General features: G+C 47.7%; 7 protein-coding genes and 1 non-coding gene across 8 annotated transcripts; 4 read left to right on the forward strand and 4 right to left on the reverse strand.

The window, feature by feature from the left end:
• Positions 1 to 2,644: 2,644 nt before the first annotated feature.
• EDB82DRAFT_167470 (Alpha/Beta hydrolase protein) lies at positions 2,645 to 4,033 on the reverse strand. The gene has a single exon (XM_025734588.2). The coding sequence runs from the start codon at positions 3,711 to 3,713 to the stop codon at positions 2,811 to 2,813; it is 903 nt and encodes a 300-aa protein (XP_025585379.1). The 5' UTR covers positions 3,714 to 4,033; the 3' UTR covers positions 2,645 to 2,810.
• Position 4,034: 1 nt separating this feature from the next.
• On the forward strand, positions 4,035 to 5,517 carry EDB82DRAFT_167469 (uncharacterized protein). Its single transcript, XM_025734589.2, has one exon. It carries the CDS (start codon positions 4,287 to 4,289, stop codon positions 5,367 to 5,369), a length of 1,083 nt encoding a protein of 360 aa, XP_025585380.1. The 5' UTR covers positions 4,035 to 4,286; the 3' UTR covers positions 5,370 to 5,517.
• Positions 5,518 to 6,136: 619 nt separating this feature from the next.
• On the forward strand, positions 6,137 to 7,263 carry EDB82DRAFT_429817 (chaperonin 10-like protein; the record flags this gene model as incomplete). The annotated part of the gene is made up of 2 exons (XM_065607685.1): positions 6,137 to 6,239; positions 6,293 to 7,263. The coding sequence occupies 2 exons, from the start codon at positions 6,137 to 6,139 to the stop codon at positions 7,261 to 7,263; spliced, it is 1,074 nt and encodes a 357-aa protein (XP_065464771.1).
• An 11-nt stretch (positions 7,264 to 7,274) lies between these two features.
• On the reverse strand, positions 7,275 to 9,739 carry EDB82DRAFT_167496 (acyl transferase/acyl hydrolase/lysophospholipase). The gene is made up of 3 exons (XM_025734591.2): positions 9,625 to 9,739; positions 7,510 to 9,567; positions 7,275 to 7,463 (listed from the first exon to the last, which is right to left on the reverse strand). Exons 2-3 carry the CDS (start codon positions 9,478 to 9,480, stop codon positions 7,287 to 7,289), a joined length of 2,148 nt encoding a protein of 715 aa, XP_025585382.1. The 5' UTR covers positions 9,481 to 9,567; positions 9,625 to 9,739; the 3' UTR covers positions 7,275 to 7,286.
• Positions 9,740 to 9,872: 133 nt separating this feature from the next.
• EDB82DRAFT_t92 lies at positions 9,873 to 9,955 on the forward strand. The gene has a single exon. It is a non-coding gene; the product is annotated as a tRNA-Lys (tRNA).
• Positions 9,956 to 10,045: 90 nt separating this feature from the next.
• On the reverse strand, positions 10,046 to 10,669 carry EDB82DRAFT_167508 (uncharacterized protein). The gene is made up of 2 exons (XM_065607104.1): positions 10,440 to 10,669; positions 10,046 to 10,369 (listed from the first exon to the last, which is right to left on the reverse strand). The coding sequence occupies exons 1-2, from the start codon at positions 10,517 to 10,519 to the stop codon at positions 10,126 to 10,128; spliced, it is 324 nt and encodes a 107-aa protein (XP_065464772.1). The 5' UTR covers positions 10,520 to 10,669; the 3' UTR covers positions 10,046 to 10,125.
• A 1,583-nt stretch (positions 10,670 to 12,252) lies between these two features.
• EDB82DRAFT_555282 (amidase signature domain-containing protein) lies at positions 12,253 to 14,287 on the forward strand (the record flags this gene model as incomplete). Its single annotated transcript, XM_025734593.1, has 4 exons — positions 12,253 to 12,329; positions 12,379 to 12,456; positions 12,505 to 13,118; positions 13,176 to 14,287. 4 exons carry the CDS (start codon positions 12,253 to 12,255, stop codon positions 14,285 to 14,287), a joined length of 1,881 nt encoding a protein of 626 aa, XP_025585384.1.
• Positions 14,288 to 14,405: 118 nt separating this feature from the next.
• On the reverse strand, positions 14,406 to 16,505 carry EDB82DRAFT_167521 (uncharacterized protein). The gene has a single exon (XM_025734594.2). It carries the CDS (start codon positions 16,399 to 16,401, stop codon positions 14,569 to 14,571), a length of 1,833 nt encoding a protein of 610 aa, XP_025585385.2. The 5' UTR covers positions 16,402 to 16,505; the 3' UTR covers positions 14,406 to 14,568.
• Between the last annotated feature and the right edge of the window lie 161 nt (positions 16,506 to 16,666).

Here is a 16,666-nt window from a genome sequence, read left to right on the forward strand (position 1 = left end):
AAGCTACTGGGGGGAGGGGGGGAGGGAGAGAAGGAGGGAGGTGTGGGTGTGTGTGGATAAGGACGGCGGTAGTACGGGGAGACTAACAATTAAGCATATCCCTCCCTATGAGCATCTCTCTCTCCACCACGTGCAAGATCTACGCAACACGTTCTCGACATATGATTGGTTGAATTGGACAGCTCTTTTTTCTGAGACTTTGAAAAGCAAGGATCGGAGCTACGCCACATAACACATGCATCAAAAGTTCGATGACAGCGGGACAAGAAATTCATGTCGATTCGCCAAGGGGACCTGATCTCTCGGCGAAGCAAGAGAGTCGCGTGCCTTTAATCCTGAGTTGTGATGGGTTGGACGACTATCACTGTACCAGATGGGGTTTACTACTGTAGATGATTTTTTTTTTTTTTTTCCTTTTTTTTTTTTTAGAATTTGAGGATCCAAGTAGGTATTAGACTTATTTCTAAGGTAAAGTCTATGCTTAATCTGGAGTTTGTTCCATCTGTCCATATGGGCTTTACGAATGTTGAGTGAGCACGTGCGCGATTGTAAACCTTTCATTCAGCTTGACGATTTCCGCTCGCGGTATAGAGCATGAGTATTAACAAATTGTCATGCACCTTTATCAAACCGTTTTTAATCCACGCAAGTACATGCCCGTTAGAAAAGAACGTCTGACGCCTCCATATTCTTGGCATTGTCATTCCATCTTGTCGTTGATGGAATCTTTTGGAGCTCTCAGCTCAGCTCACAGGTTGATTCACACAAAAAAGACAATTCTCCACCGTCGGTATCTTATTCTGGTTAGTCTGACCCGAACGATAAACTTGCCTGCATCTAGACATTCTTCCCGGTTAAGCAGTTGCTCTGAATTTGTTAGAGCTAGCATCCATAAACCCTCCCCCCTTCCCCCGCGAAAGGATTGACCACATGGGGAAATGGAGTCATCTCACTGGACGATGAACCCCGGACGCTAAAACACGCACTATCTTTTTTTTATCTTTACATTGGGGGTTGTTCTCAGTCTCGACTTTATGTCTGAGATCCAACGTCTGATTATTCTTCTCTTTTGAGAATATTTTCTCAATCTAGTCATCGGATCACTTCCGAATTGTTAGGGTATGTCTGTCTGTACATCGATGATGCCTGTAAATATGCATCAAATGACTGCAGCAGTATCGATGAAAATGATCTAGAAAAAGCAATCAAAATCAGTTCACCATTTCACATTGGGAGACCGAGTTTGACATTTCAGTGTTGCAATTGATCTACAATTCGCTAGTTTAGTAAATAACTCCCTTGATAGCGTTCTTGTTCTTTCAGCCCTGGCGACAAGGGATCTTCTCATCCAAACCCAATGATATCAAAACATTCGTGATTTCATTTCGCCTCTTTGTCCTTGATATTCCATCGCCACTTTCTTCACGACACCATTGCCAAGCGTGCCAAGCTGTATATACCGAATACCAAGAAGGCACAATCCGAGATACCCGTTCAGCCCTGGTCTAGACGAACGCCTTCCCCGTCGGGTTCGACCCGTCAGTCAGCTTGTGTGCCAGAGTGCGTACGTGCGTTGATGCGCGTAATCGTCTTGGCCGTTCCTTGCACCCACGGGCTCTCGACGCGCGCACTAGATTGGATACAGCTCTTTAATTAACTTACCACACCAGCGGGTCTGCAAGTTACCCTTTATTTCTGACATCCAAAATGTGACCTGAGCTTACCCGTTTCGCGGTATGTCCGTAATAAAGCAGTCTTTGGCAGATGATCGTCAGCCAACCGTATCCACCCCGTTGGCGACTGAAGGTGCTAAGAGGCGTTTTTCTATCGCCGAGATTGGAAGTTTCACTGGCAGATCCTTCTTGCATGTTTCGCCGCAGTATCGACAGGATGAGACTACTGCGCTTTCGAAGGCCTGCCGGACGTTGCCGGATTGTAAAATTCGATGAATAAACGCACATGGAAGATGTTGTCTGATATCATAGCTGTTTGTCGGAAACGATAATCAATTTTTGCCACTCCACTTCAACGCATCTAAAATTGCCATGCTATGGTGTTTGTTTCAGGGTAGGGATAATTTGGTGCACATCACGATCCTCACGAAGTTTGGAAGACCATCTTGCTTTTCACGTAACCAGAGACGACGTCGATGGTGATGATAGATCGACGAGACCACTCGATACCAAATGTAGACCGTAGAGAGAGAAAAAAAACCCACTCCAATAGCTATCTGAAGCATCTGTACCTTGCCATTCTAAGTGCAGATATCAATCCCAAAACATGAAAAGCAAGATTACCCTACATCGAAGTTCATGAAGCTACATTCATCCCGAAACTGGACTAGCGTTGTTGGCAATTAGCTTTCAGTGGCGTTCATCCACTGGCTGTGTGTACATTCCAACACAACACTGACCCAGCAATGAGCTCAAGCATCGACTTTATGCACAAAAATAACTCTATCGAAGAACTTGTCTCCTTGTGTACTAGCCTTGCTGAAGATAGTGGCTGTTATCGCTACGTTTTTATCACAATAAGATTTGGCGTTTCACAGATGTTACCATGCAAGGGGCACCCGTCTTGTTCGCCAGAGTTGCTCTTTAGACTCCTACCTACTTCTTACATTTTCTCAATTTATTCGAGACTCTTTTATTCTCAAAAACATCATGCAGATTTCTCCCATTATAAGATTGTGTGCCGACCGTAAGGTTCAGAACTTATGTGATGGCTCGCCCGTCCTGCAAATTACCCAACAAAGCGGGTCAATGCAAAGCTACATTTGACATGAATTTATGCCATTATATAACTCATGGCTATACTAGAAACTCTTTGATAGACGCCACAACTTCATCAGGTGCCTGCTCAGGAATGTAATGCCCAGAATCAACACTATGCCCCTGCACGGAGACGCCGTCCTCTGTCACGTCCTTCCACTCCTTGATAGCATCGAAACACTTCTCAATAACCCCGTGCTTTCCCCAAAGAACAAGCAAAGGACTCTTGATCTTTCTCCCGTTCTTCAAATCCTGACGTGCCTCCTCAAGATCTAGTGTCGCACTGGCACGATAATCATTACACATACCATGTACTGTCGCGTAATCCTCCAGGCTCTTAGCATAGATATCAAAGCAATCAGGCTCAAATATCGCCACTCCATCGCCTTGTCGACCACCCATAAACATTTCAGCCAACTCCCTGGGTTTCGCAGTGATGAGTGTCTCAGGAAGCGGCTCCTTCTGAATGAGGAAGAACCAGTGAAAATAGGCGTTTGCAAAGTCGAAATCTGTCTTTGTGTACATGGCAAGCGTGGGGCAAATGTCTAGCAAGATAAACTTGCGGATGCGATCGGGGTAATCGACGGCGAGTTTATGAGCGACTCTGGCACCGCGGTCATGCGCGCAGACGAAGAACGAGCCGTGATGGCCGAGGGCGTCCATGACATCGATGCAGTCGCGTGCCATGGCGCTTTTGGCATATGATGCCACGCCGGCTGGTTTGGATGACTTTCCATAGCCGCGAATATCGATAAGAACCACGTTGTATTTGTCGATAACCTGGGGGACTACACGATGCCAGATGTGGAGGGTTTGAGGGAAGCCATGAATGAGGAGAAGAGCTGGCTTGGATGAGGAGGCATCTTCACTTTTCAGCCCGTTAATCGTAACGTTTGGGTCAGACTTTGTCTGGATTGCAAATGGCTGTAAATTGTCAAACATGTTGAGTGTTGGTCGCGTATCTTTCGGTAAATGCTAGAGAGAAATTACCTGAAGATAACTTGAACTGTGGGAATATATATAACGAAGCGCCCTTTGTTAGACAAGTTTGACTTAGTAATTGCTTTCGTGGTGTTGCAACTGCGGAGAGTATCTATGCCGTCATCGTTCCAGACAAAGTCGGTTGCACTGGCTAAAAGCGGTCTTTTCTTCTACCGAGGCATATTGCAACGTAAACGGCCGAGGGCATGTCACGAAGACAACATGATACCAGTTATCCGTTTGAGTTGCACTATAGCGAAAAAGAAGACAAACTTTGCAATCGGCCGAAATGGTTGTTTCCTGTCGGCCTGCGATAAATGCACTGAAACGCCTGAGCGGACAAAGAAATGTCCACCCATGATTGATCGAACAAGTGGAGTCGCATCGGACTTTTCATGTCCGGCTTCTCCTCACTAGCTATTGTCGTTGGTCTCAACTTCATAAACCTCACAGGACCCTGGCATTTTAATATTAACATCTTCAATAAACACTTTCACTATAATCATTTCCAATTCACACGTTTGTCACATAAAAATGTCCAAAACCCTCAAGATCGCTGTTATTGCCGGCGATGGCATTGGCAAAGAAGTCATGCCCTATGGCGTCCGCTGTCTTGAAGCTTCAGCAAAGAAATACAACATCCCCCTCGAATTCAAGGAGTTCGACTTCGCAAGCTGTGATTACTACGCAAAGCACGGCAAGATGATGCCTGATGACTGGAAAGATACTCTAATGGCCTTTGACGCAATCTACTTTGGCGCAGTCGGCATGCCTGATCAAGTCCCTGATAATGTCAGTCTTTGGGGAAGTCTTCTCAAATTCCGTCGCGAATTCGACCAGTATATCAACCTACGACCGTGCCGTTTGATGCCTGGTATCCCTTGTCCACTAGCAGGTCGTAAGCCAGGCGAGATCGACTTTTGGATCGTGAGGGAGAACACGGAAGGAGAATACTCAAGCGTTGGCGGAATCATGTTTGAAGGCACAGAGCGAGAGACTGTAATTCAAGATACCGTCATGACACGAGTTGGAGTTGATCGCGTTCTTCGCTACGCATTTAATCTTGCGCAAAGTCGACCGAGGAAGAAGTTGACGAGTGCTACCAAGAGTAATGGTATTAGCATCACGATGCCCTGGTGGGATAAGCGCGTGGCGGAGATGGGCAAGAACTACTCGGACGTTGCAGTGGAAAAGTACCACATCGATATTCTAACAGCGCACTTTGTCCAACGACCTCAAATCTTCGATGTCGTTGTTGGTTCCAACCTCTTTGGCGATATCCTGTCTGATCTGGGCCCAGCATGCACAGGAACCATTGGCATCGCACCATCTGCCAACATCAACCCAACAGCCAATTTCCCAAGTTTATTCGAGCCAGTCCATGGCAGTGCGCCCGACATCTACGGGAAGGGCATCGCGAACCCTGTGGGTATGATTTGGGCTGGCCAGATGATGCTATCGCATTTTGGATACACCGATGCCGCGGATGGTATGATGGCAGCTATTGAGAATGTGCTGGCGAGGTCGGATCCTACTGTCATGACTGCTGATGTAGGTGGAGAGGGAAGCACACAGTCGTTGGGTGAGGCCATTGAGAAGGAAATACTCTCTACTTAGAAGGGCGGTGAAAACACAGTACTGGATCAAAATACAATGATAGAAATGCTTTCAACAAGACCTTGGATCAGACAATCAACGTTATAGCAAAGAACATAACCTGTATATCATTGGCCATCGCATTGTTAGTTTCACTTCCGGCACAATCTATGCTTCATTGTACGGTCGTGGCTATCGCAAAATGTATGTATGTGTTGAAGCAACGCGGCTTCAAAGCCTTGAAATTGGAACTATTTCCGGCGCCAAGCTGTGTAGTAGTGCTAGAAGGGGATGGAACATAACGTTAAGCAGTACCTATGCCGAGGCCCCGCACACTCCACAGCATCAAACACGAGGATACGCGCTCGGTACAAACTTTCAAAGTGAAGAGAGTGTTGTTCACATGTGTCTGTTTTAAAGTCTTTTTATTCCCAGAACGTGTTACAAATCAGGTTGCTGACAAGTCTGCTTCATGGATATATCAAGCTTTTGTTCATCCGCAACATCTTGCCTTTAGAACAAGTTCGCCACTCCGCAGCTTGGTATCCAACGCTACTATCATTATGGGCACGATGGGTCCGGGTTGTTAGAGTAACCCGAGAACATCCACTCTTTCCGCATTACTAATTACCATTGCCGTGCCGATGGCGTCATGTACAATATGGCATGGCGACGAGTATATAGAAAGGCAGATGTCACTGTATGCAATAATTACCTACGCGTCTATTAATCCTGTCGAATCAATCTTGAACTTCATTCCTACTACAGTACCACTATATACCTACATCATGAAGGAAGCACTTGTCAAGAAGGATATCTCTGTCGAGATCGTAGACTCTCCCATCCCCAAGCCTGGCCCAGGACAGGTACTCATCAAGGTTGTCGTCGCAGGTATGTCAATTTATAGCATGTAATCAGTGTGTACCCAGCTCACACGACTTCAGGCACAAACCCCAAGGATTGGAAACTCCCTGCTCTTCTCGGAAATGAGGGTAACAGTGGTGATGATATCGCTGGTATTGTCGAAGCTGTAGGTGAAAACGTCGTCGGCTTCCACAAGGGCGATCGCGTAGCCGCTTTCCACGAGATGCGTGCTCCCCATGGTGCATTCGCAGAGTACGCTATCGCACATTACTACACCACTTTCCACATTCCCGACTCCATTTCTTATGAGGAGGCTGCTACTATCCCTCTCGCTGCTTACACTTCCGTCTGCGCTTTGTTCCAAGAGCTCCAGATCCCTCAGCCTTGGTCACCGCTTGCCAAGTCGGAAGAGAAGCGTCCTCTACTCGTGTATGGAGCTAGCACAGCTACGGGAGCTTTCGCTATCAAGCTCGCTGCCGCTGCTAATGTGCACCCCATTATCGCTGTCGGAAGCCAGCGAAGTGAATTCATCAAACCCTTCCTAGACGAGAGCAAGGGTGATGTATTGGTCGACTACACTGCCTACGACACGGAAGATAAGCTTGTCACTGCTATCCAGGACGCTGTCAAGAAGAGCGGTGCCCCCGAGGGTCGCTGCTGGAAGGCTTTTGACAGTGTCTCCGAAGACTCGACTGTCAAGCTCGTCACAAAAGCCATCGCTGGTCCTCCCGACGCTAATGGTCGCAAGCCAAGGATGACGAATATCCTCATGAAGGAAAATGTTGAGGGTGCTGACCCCAGTGTCGAAGTCGTCTGGTCTATGGTCGGTCAGGTGCATAAGGAAGATGAGAAGGATAAGATGCTCGGTTTGACATGGGCTGCTGCGTTCTCCAGGGGACTTCGTGAGGGTTGGCTGTCCCCTCATCCGTATATCATTGGAAAGAATGGTCTACATGGACTTTCCGAAGGTCTTCTTGGCTTGAGGGATGGCAAGACGAGAGCTAATAAGTTTTTGACAATTCTGAGCGAAACACCTGGAGCTACAGCTTAGAGTCCAACAGATATATCTATAAATTAATCCAAAGCCTCTAACGCCTGTCTCTGCGCCTTTTTGTCTTGATAAACCTTTTTGACTACTCGTTTTATGGTATCCAAAGCATAATTTGTGATGTTCGCTTCAGCTGTCGTGACTACGCTTTGGACTTGATCTGGTGTCCACATGAGGTTTGTTGAGGTCGAGAAGGAAGCCGTCTAGTACCAGTTAGGACAGATCATAGAAATAAAACACAAGACCTACCGAAGGGTTGAAGTTTGGGTTGACGCCATTCGGCAAGAGTGGACAATAAATGATATAAACGATTTGCCCACTCTCTCTTATACCCCGGAAGACTCTGGCATATTGGTTGAGATACCGTGACTCGATTTCTAGACCATCATCTGAAACCAAGTCGATGTTCTTCCTCGGACTGTGAAAGACTTGAGTTTCTTCTTGTAGTTCAAAGTCAAAGTCGGCAGCGAAATGATGGAGGCGCTGCACAGCTGCTCCAGTCTGCACGTCGGATGACGAGTCAAAAGAAATGAAAATGTCGACGCCTCTTTGAGATCTCGCGAGGACATGGTTGGGAAGGTTATTGGCCATTCCACAGTCCATCAGTCTTGTACGGCCTTGCGCTTCCCATGGTGGAAGATGAACGGCTGAACTGCCAGTCATGGTCATGAGGCTCCTTCTACTCGTAACCTCAGTCTCAGTCACTCGTGATCTGTACGAAGAATGCTCGGAAGTATGTTCTCTTGCCATGACAGGTTTCTCAAGTCCATAGAATGGATTCGGATCGTGTCCTGCTCGAATTGGGTTTCCCCAGAGGCCTTCCAATTGCTTTGACTGTAAAAATCTGTTGAAAATCGCTACCAAACGTGCCATTATCGTATCTTTGGGGATTGAGACTTGTAGAGCCTTGATACACTCGGTCAACGGCCCCGCTGGTGCACTGGTACATTGCCCAAGTAAGAGTGAAAAGGATTGCTCCGGGCGGCGGTCGACCGAATGACCGGAAACGAACGTACGTCCCCATGACCAAGTGGGCACGTATCGATTCAGATCTGGGCTGCCTATCTCTAAAGGTGAAATCTCAAAGTACTGGAAAAACTTCATGGAACTGGTCTTGGACTTGGCCTCGGAGGCACCGTGTATAACATTCGAGTCCCTTGCGGTGGTATCGTTCTGGATAGTCATGGCCTTAGCAGAAATGGTCTTGGTTTCGTATGAGTATCTCGGGACACGTCTGACAGCAGCGAGAATAGGCATTGGCTCAAGCGCCTTGGTGATTCCCGACCTTTGCCAAATCTTAGACCATTGGAATGTGGCTCTACTCAATCTTCCTTTCGGTTCCCGCGATAAAAGCTGATATGTTGCTGTGAGTGTAGAGTAAAGATCCATGACACTCAACCCAATGATGCTCTTCTGGGCTTTGCTCACAAGAGGGCCGATCAGAAAGTATGTGCCTCTCTTACTTCGCGCAACTTTGTCAAGAGCGTATATGCTAATCGGATGCGCGATTTCACTTGCTACAGTCATGTAATGATCGACAAGCTTGGAAATATCGTGCCGGGCAATGGTGTAGTACGCTGCTATCGTCCAACAGCTCCCACTTACTCCAGCAGTCCAGGTGATGCAATCCCATAAGCCCGACTTCTTAGCAGCGGTTATGAAGCTTGTGAAGCCGTACATAGCCCTGTAGCCGCCACCTGAGCCACCTAAGGAGATGAGGGGAACATCTCTGGGGTCGACTTCCTCGTCTGGTGGAAGATCGAGAAAGTGATGCAATGAGTCCTCACCTTGAGATGAGATCCTCAGCTTTCGTAACTCAATAAAATTTCGCTCTTCGGGGTGCAAAGATGAGCCATGGCGGACTTCCGCATCCCATTTTAACTCAGGATACGTCGCGACATCCATTCCATCCCGTTTTAGTGAGGTCTTCAATGAAGCCAAGTCGACAACTCTGGCATACCATCGGTCAACAATACGTGCCGCCTTCTTCGATAACAAAGTCTTTTTCGACTCATCGGGAAGGACCTGTTTTATAGCGTCCGGAGTTATTGGGGATGTCAACGGCTTTCCATTTTTAACCCGCGTTGGTGTTGTCTTATTAGCTGCTCGGAATCGTGATGATATGGGCGTTGTTTGGACGAGGGAGACCAATGCGCAGAGGCAGTACGTTTTGGCGTAAAGATAAGCTGGAGACTTGCGAATTGATGTCAAGATGACCATGTTGGTCACTTCTCGAGGGGAAAAAGCGCATAAAGTTGAAGTCCCCAGATGGAGGTAAACAGCGCGACGTGAGTCTTTGCGTCATTGCTGACCTTTCCGTGTTAGCTTCAGATCCAGCAACCCTTGGTTGAAATGCAGGCTAACACGTGGGCTTGTTCAGTGTCTAGAATGATCGAGTTTATGTGCAGTGAGTGGATAGACTTTGAAATTTATATCGGATACTCTACAAATTCCGTTCATCTAGTAAGCTATGTTGAGAAGCCAATGGACATGAATGCTTCTTGACAACTCTCCCTCCCCTGTGACGAGTGAAAACCCGACAGTTTGAGCGTTTCATTGGTGAAATATGTATAGATAGAAATTTGGCGCTGACTTTTAACAACAAGAGCCACGCCCGGTTAGCTCAATCGGTAGAGCGTGAGACTCTTACGAGTACGCGATCTCAAGGTTGCGGGTTCGACCCCCGCATCGGGCTGTTCCTATAAAAACGATTGCAAACAAGCGATGGCATATATTTTTTGCCGTTCATGGGCACAATCTGTCGATAATCCTGTTGCTGTAATGGAACTAAAACTATATATGTATCGTGGCGGCAATCATGCTGAGATATGAACCTTGTGTGATAATGCACTCAACTGGCTTCCCTTACGGCTGTTTACTCTGTGCCAAATCATGGAGATCTGCCTCTTGGCCAACCTTGAATCCCTTCTCACCTAACGTCGCAGTCTTCTTCTGTGCTCCCAAACTTCCTTTGGCTGCATTGGGCTGATTGAGGATATCATCAACACGATCAGAAGTTCCGCGCTTGCTGTTTGCAGCGTCGATACTCTCCCCTATATTAGCATCGACGATTCGCCCGCTTGTCTCTTTCGTCTCATCGATAATGTTCCTGGTCTATATCAGATGCCTGAATCACCGCTGAAAAATATCCAACAAAATTGGACGTTGATGGGAAAGACTTTACTGTGCTTGTCCATGTTGGTTTGAGTCTAACGGGTCTGCTCAATGATACTAGAGTGGACGCCAAGAGCAGGATCATTTGGTGCTGTTCCTGACATATTTGAGCTAGATTTTGTATGAAATAGTGAGAAGATATTGCGTCGAAAACAATGTCTTTAATTTCGTGTTGAGGTGATAATGTTTGAGTACCAATTTCAGCTGCTTCGTCTCTTCAATCGTCATATATAATCATCACCTCTACGTCATAAAGTATCACGTCAAGTTGAAGTCATAATCAGCCAATTAGATACAAACTGTCCTGTGAACCCTATCAATCGGCACTGCAGAATTGGTGATCTTTGATACGAGGAGAAAAGGTTATCTGTGACTGAAAGATCTGCTGCTTGCAGTCTGTGTCTGTTAGACCCTGGACCCCGGTTCCTTTTTAGTGGTCTCAGTGCATTGATTAGCGGTCAAGACAAGACAGTGAATTAAAGAAGCAAACAACCCATTGAGCAGTTCACATTTGCTACAGCTTCTCAACTAAACTACTGTCTTTGCGAAAGTGGAAAACAAAACAAAGAATTCTCTATCCAATATTTCGGAGCATTGCTTCCAAATGAGGCTAGATATCTCTGGGTTAGTTACTGAAAGAAGGCATCGGTTATAACGACGCAAGCCACGTCCGACCTAATCTGACCGCCATTATCCCACATAGAGAAAAGCTTCAATTGACTCGTGCCTGACATTTGCTGGTAACTTCTCTGATTCGTTCCAACATTTCAACGTCGAAGCCGTTGGTGGATTCTTTGCCTTTTTGTTTATCTGAACGATCGCGTTTGTCAGTGAGGCAGCCAAGAGGGTCCAGACTGCAGACGTGCAGCAGATTATTGACAGAGCCAAGGCACTATTTAGGGGGGGATCTGAACCGCTAAAATCACTATACAGCCTTGATCGATAATGATGGAACTGACAGCACAGCATACTGTAGCTGCTGTCAAAATGGGGAGCATGGCTAATCGAGAGTAGATAAACAAGACTACGTTAGTACTTAGATGAGGAATTGAGGTTTTTGCATTTGGACAAGTTCAATTGTGCAAATTGAACCTATCACACGGTCCATCATCCAAATGTCTGTGTACTGATCTGATCTAAGTAAGCCCCCAATGCGGGACCAATATTCATGCATACCACGGCGCAGCTGAAATCTAGTCCAGATCTCCCCAATCAAGCAAAGCCACTTCACCTTCACCACTTCCAACATCACCATCTGTTCTACTAAACCTGCCTCGCTTAGCCATCTCTCTCGGCGCCGCCGAAGACACTAAGGAGAAAATGTCAGCGTCAATCAGACCATGTCTGAATCAGCTAAGCTTATATGAGTTTTGGTCACCGATGATGCGCTGGCGCAACGTTTACAGGCTGAGGCTCTGCAGTTGATGCATATTTGCTATTCCCAAAGAGATCATATCTTGCATAAGGCTAGCCAAGTCATAAACCCATACCTTTATAGATGCAAGCTGGACATTAGAATCTGGTTTAGTGAGAGAAAGCTAGGGTTTATTAACTGTTCTATTTTGAAACCTCGTCGCTTCGTCTTTGTTAGCTACTTTCGCTTGTTTATTCTCCTGAGCAACCTTGTGCCATCCTTGCATGCCTGACGTTGCTTCTTTTTGTTGCTATAAACGAGTCAACATTCCCTGGGGTCTGTGATCTGCATGATTTAATTTCCTGCCGCAAAACCATTAATCATTATTCCCCTTCTTGCTATTCTTCAACTACGCAACTGTACTAGTAATACCAGCGTTTCAGTTGACAAGCTACGATTAAAACATGACTGTGGCCACTACATGTTCCAGAGGGATCAGCGAAGAGCCGCGATTTATTGACTACCCAAAGCCACACCAAGGGTTAGTGGCCATTCCAACGATTCTTGCAACAGGGTTTAACGTATGACAGCCCAGAGACAACAATACAACAGCGAGAACTCGATAATCCAGTACTGAGCGGCGCTATATTAGTCTTTGTCGCATTTATGTAAGTTTCTTGTCACTGTACTGCCCTGGACACTGCTGACCCGTCAAGAATAAACTTGATCCGCTTCATCCGCGAATTAGTCTGGCAAAATGCAGGATTTGGATCATTAAGAAAAATTCGGGAGTCTTTAGAAGTGTATGAGGCACGATACGACCCGGCGGTGATTCCACTACCCAACACCACCACACAAGCAGACCTTGGGAGCCAGCAAGCCGTAACCCCTCCAGAGTCCGTCATCGAGGAACCACCATTAGAAGCACCATATTACTCAGTCACCGATTACAGAAAACTGTATCTGTCCGGGAAAGCCACTCCCACTGATGTTGCCCACGCCTTGTTGCCGCTTATCCGCCGGGATACCAGCCCTGAGGGCAAACACTCCACAGCCTGGATCAGTACAAGAGTCGACCTTGTTCTAAAAGCAGCGGAGGCATCGACTATTAGATATCGTGAGGGAAGACCTCTTAGTCCTCTTGATGGTGTACCTGCTGCTATCAAGGATGATTTCGATATGGATGGATATGAGATGACAATGGGTTCCAAGAACAACTACGCTGGAAAGGCAGTCAGCACGGGTTCTATCACAAATTGGTGCGTGAGAAAGCTTCAAGACGCAGGCGTTATTGTTTTGGGAAAGCTCAATATGCACGAATTTGGAATGGGTATGTAAATGTGTTCCTAACCTTGTTTGACTGGGTACATGCTGACGTGGTGTGAAGATACCACAGGCAACAATCCCAACCACGGCACACCGCTCAACCCTTTTAACTCGGGCTACTATTCAGGCGGAAGTTCCTCCGGTGCTGGGTACGCAGTTGGTGCAGGCTTGATCCCTATCGCCTTAGGTGGTGATGCAGGTGGCAGTATTCGAATTCCAGCTTCTTACTGCTCAGTCTTTGGTCTGAAACCTACTCATGGACGTCTCTCTTCATTCCCGACGCCAAACCCTGCGCCAACATGCTGTGTTCAGGGTCCTATCGCAGCAGACATGCACTCTCTCGCTACAGTCTACGATATCATCGCTGATCCTCATCCGACATCTCGCTTCCCCCGTCTTTACAGAGAGCCTTCAAGGCCTTTGGCAAAGCTACTCGGCATCTACCAACCGTGGTTCGACCTTGCATCTCCAGGCGTTCAGTCTATTACCAGAAGAATGATCGATAAGCTATGTACAGAGTACAACTACGAGATTGTCCCTATTACCATTCCATTCACAGAAGAAGGTCAGATCGCTCATGCCATGACTGTCTTGGCGGACGCGGCGTCCCTCCTCCCAGAATCAGCAAATACAACAGCTGCGAACAAACTTCTGCTTGCCATGGGCCGTACAACACCAGCAGGAGACTATGTCTTGGCCCAAAAGCTTCGAAACCTATTAATGCAGCATCTTGCATATCTTTGGCAAATGTACCCCGGCATGATGATAATCACGCCGACAACAGCTTGTGGTGGGGCGCCGATAAGACGCGGTGCGAGTGAGCTTAAGTGTGGGCTCAGCGACGGAGACTTGACAATAGAGAGCATGACATACGTTTGGCTGGCCAACTTCTGCGGTATGCCTTCTTTATCTATCCCTGCTGGGTTTGTTGTGCCAGTAGGTCAAGAACGAGCAGGTGAGGAGGCTGATGAGAATACCAACGGGAAAGTTCCTATTGGGTTGATGGCGACGGGCGAATGGTGTAGCGAGAAAGCTCTTCTGGAGTTTGGTGTGGAGGCTGAAGCTGTGGGAAGTGATAAAAGGTGCAGGCCACCTATCTGGGAAGATATCCTGAGCCAAGCCAAGGCAGTGGCTCGCAGTCAAGAGAAGAACTATAGTTCGGACAGTGTCTAAGTTCTTTTTGTCGGGTGGAGTTAAGGAATACCCAAGGTTGGAAGGCATATTTAGAAAGCGTCTCACAATAAGTAGAAGTCCATTTGTTTACAAGTATCAAGAGAGGGCAATGTGAGGAGAGAAATATATTGACGTCAATTTGTAATTTATTCATCTTAATTAAGACTATCCCAGGCCAAATAGGTCCAGATCATATTATTTTGGCTGTACTAATGTCTTTCTTTCTATGCACATCTAACATTCCCATCAATCCATGTAAACGCTCATTTTTTATTATCTGACTACCACCTGCGAACAATCGCCCTTCGCCCAGGATATGTCGGTGCGACTGTCGCGTTCTTTCCAGAAACTCCACCCGAAGGCAGAAGGACTGGGATGTCATTAGCTGCAGGGTGAGGAGGCGCGTCGGCGACCAACTCTGGCACAGCTGAGTACTTGGACGATGGAGGATGCTTCATCGCCTCGCCGATAGCCATCTCACCGCTATGCTCTTCCATGACGGTATGTTCTGGTGCTGTTGGGTGCTCCGCAGCTGGGACTTCGGCTGCTGGTGCTTCGTGAGTTGGTGCTTCAGCACCAGGATGCTGAGCCATGGCGGGGGGCGCTGCAGGTTCCTCAGCCACGGGATGTTCAGGTACCGCTGGCTCTTCAGTCACTGGGTGTTCGGGCGCAGCTGGCTCTTCGGCAACAGGGTGTTCGGGCGCCGCAGGTGCCGCAGGCTCCTCAGCGACAGGATGCTCAGGAACGGCGGGTTCTTCGACGACGGGGTGCTCAGGAGCCGCAGGTTCTTCGACAGGATGCTCGGGAGCAACTGGCATCTCGGCAATGGCAGTCTCATGAGTAGGTGGCATTGGTGTAATGGCTGTCGTGATAGTAGCTGGCACCTCCACCACAGGGTGTTCAGCAGGTGGTTGAGCCGGGTGCTCGGCAGGAGGCTCAGCGACTGGGTGCTCAGCTGGTGGTTCGACAACTGGATGTTGTGTAGGGGCAGGTGCTACAGGATGGGCAGGAGCCTGCTCGGTAACTGTATGAATGACAGTAACATGGACGGGCTTCTCAACCTCGACAGTATGAACAACCTCAACGGGCTTTTCGACTTCAACTGTGTGGATGACCTCAACTGGAACCTCGACTGGCTGCTCGACGGTTTGTGTGTGAACGACTTGGACAGGAACCTCGACAACTTGAGTGTGGACCACTGTTACAGGTACTTCAACTGGCTTTTCGACCGGCACCTCAACAACTTGAGTGTGGATCAGTGTGACGGGCACCTCGACTGGCTTCTCGACTGGTACCTCGACAACCGATGTATGCACGACAGTGTTCTCCACGACAGATGTGTGGATAACGGTGACAGGCCTCTCAACCTCATGAACAGAAGTTTCGATAACTGTGACGGGTCTATCAACTTCCACCTCAACGACTGCGGTGTGGATGAGAGTGACTGGCTGCTCGATGGTCTGGTGAACGATTGAGGTTTCGGTAACCATGACCTGCTTCTCGACCTCAACAACCGAAGTGTGAATGAGAGTCACGGGTTGTTCAATGGTCTGGTGGATAGTCTCGACAACAGTGACAGGCTTCTCGATCTCCTTCTCGATCTCAACCACTGATGTATGGACGACTGTAACAGGCTGCTCGATTGTTTGGTGGACAACAGAAGTCTCAGTAACTTTGACCTCCTTCTCAACTTCGACGACTGAAGTGTGGATCAGTGTTACGGGTTGTTCGATGGTCTGGTGGACAGTCTCAACCACTGTGACAGGCTTCTCAACCTCGACCTCGACGACCGAGGTAACTAAATGCTCGACTGGGACTTCTACATGTTGAACCTCTGTCACAGTAGCCTGTTGGATCTCTGTTACTACCGCATGTTCTGTGACGGTCACATGAACTGTCTCAGCAGGTAGATGTACCGTCTCTGTCTCGTGGACCGTCTCGGCAGGTAGATGAACTGTCTCCGTCTCGTGAACTGTCTCAGCAGGGAGGTGCACTGTCTCGGTGACAGGCTCGCAAACTGCCTCAGCGGGTGGTGGGTTTCTTCGAAAAAAAGGTGGTGAGGCTGCCGCCAGGCCAGCCAAGGTCGACACCGAAAGGAATGTTGATAGAAGCATTGCCTCTGAAGCGGAAGATCGACGTAGTCGCTAGGGATGGACGGATTAGGAAGTGAAGTTTGCGATACCAGCTCGCGTGGTAGAAAGGAAAAAGGAGAGACAAATTAACGACTGTAATTAAGAGGATTATTGAGAATGGAATGAATGATACACACACCAGGCGAGTATGAAAGAAAGAGAGAGAAAGGGGAAGGAGGATGAAAGGGAAGTCACAGGCTAAAAGCGAGGAATAAGAAGAAGTTTAATCTTTCCCATTTGGGGTCAT

The sequence above is a fragment of the Fusarium venenatum genome (assembly GCF_020744135.1).
Source record: "Fusarium venenatum strain MPI-CAGE-CH-0201 chromosome Unknown EDB82scaffold_2, whole genome shotgun sequence".
Classification (NCBI taxonomy): Eukaryota; Fungi; Ascomycota; class Sordariomycetes; order Hypocreales; family Nectriaceae; genus Fusarium; species Fusarium venenatum.

Bases quoted from the DNA above. Each gene is read 5' to 3' on its own strand.
- EDB82DRAFT_167470 (XM_025734588.2), bottom strand. From the start codon at position 3,713: ATGTTTGACAATTTACAGCCATTTGCAATCCAGACAAAGTCTGACCCA.
- EDB82DRAFT_167469 (XM_025734589.2), top strand. From the start codon at position 4,287: ATGTCCAAAACCCTCAAGATCGCTGTTATTGCCGGCGATGGCATTGGC.
- EDB82DRAFT_167496 (XM_025734591.2), bottom strand. From the start codon at position 9,480: ATGGTCATCTTGACATCAATTCGCAAGTCTCCAGCTTATCTTTACGCC. The intron at 7,464-7,509 runs GTAGGTCTTGTG...AACTGGTACTAG, and splicing joins ACCCAAACTTCAACCCTTCG to ACGGCTTCCTTCTCGACCTC.
- EDB82DRAFT_167508 (XM_065607104.1), bottom strand. From the start codon at position 10,519: ATGATCCTGCTCTTGGCGTCCACTCTAGTATCATTGAGCAGACCCGTT. The intron at 10,370-10,439 runs GTCTTTCCCATC...GATATAGACCAG, and splicing joins ACATGGACAAGCACAGTAAA to GAACATTATCGATGAGACGA.
- EDB82DRAFT_167521 (XM_025734594.2), bottom strand. From the start codon at position 16,401: ATGCTTCTATCAACATTCCTTTCGGTGTCGACCTTGGCTGGCCTGGCG.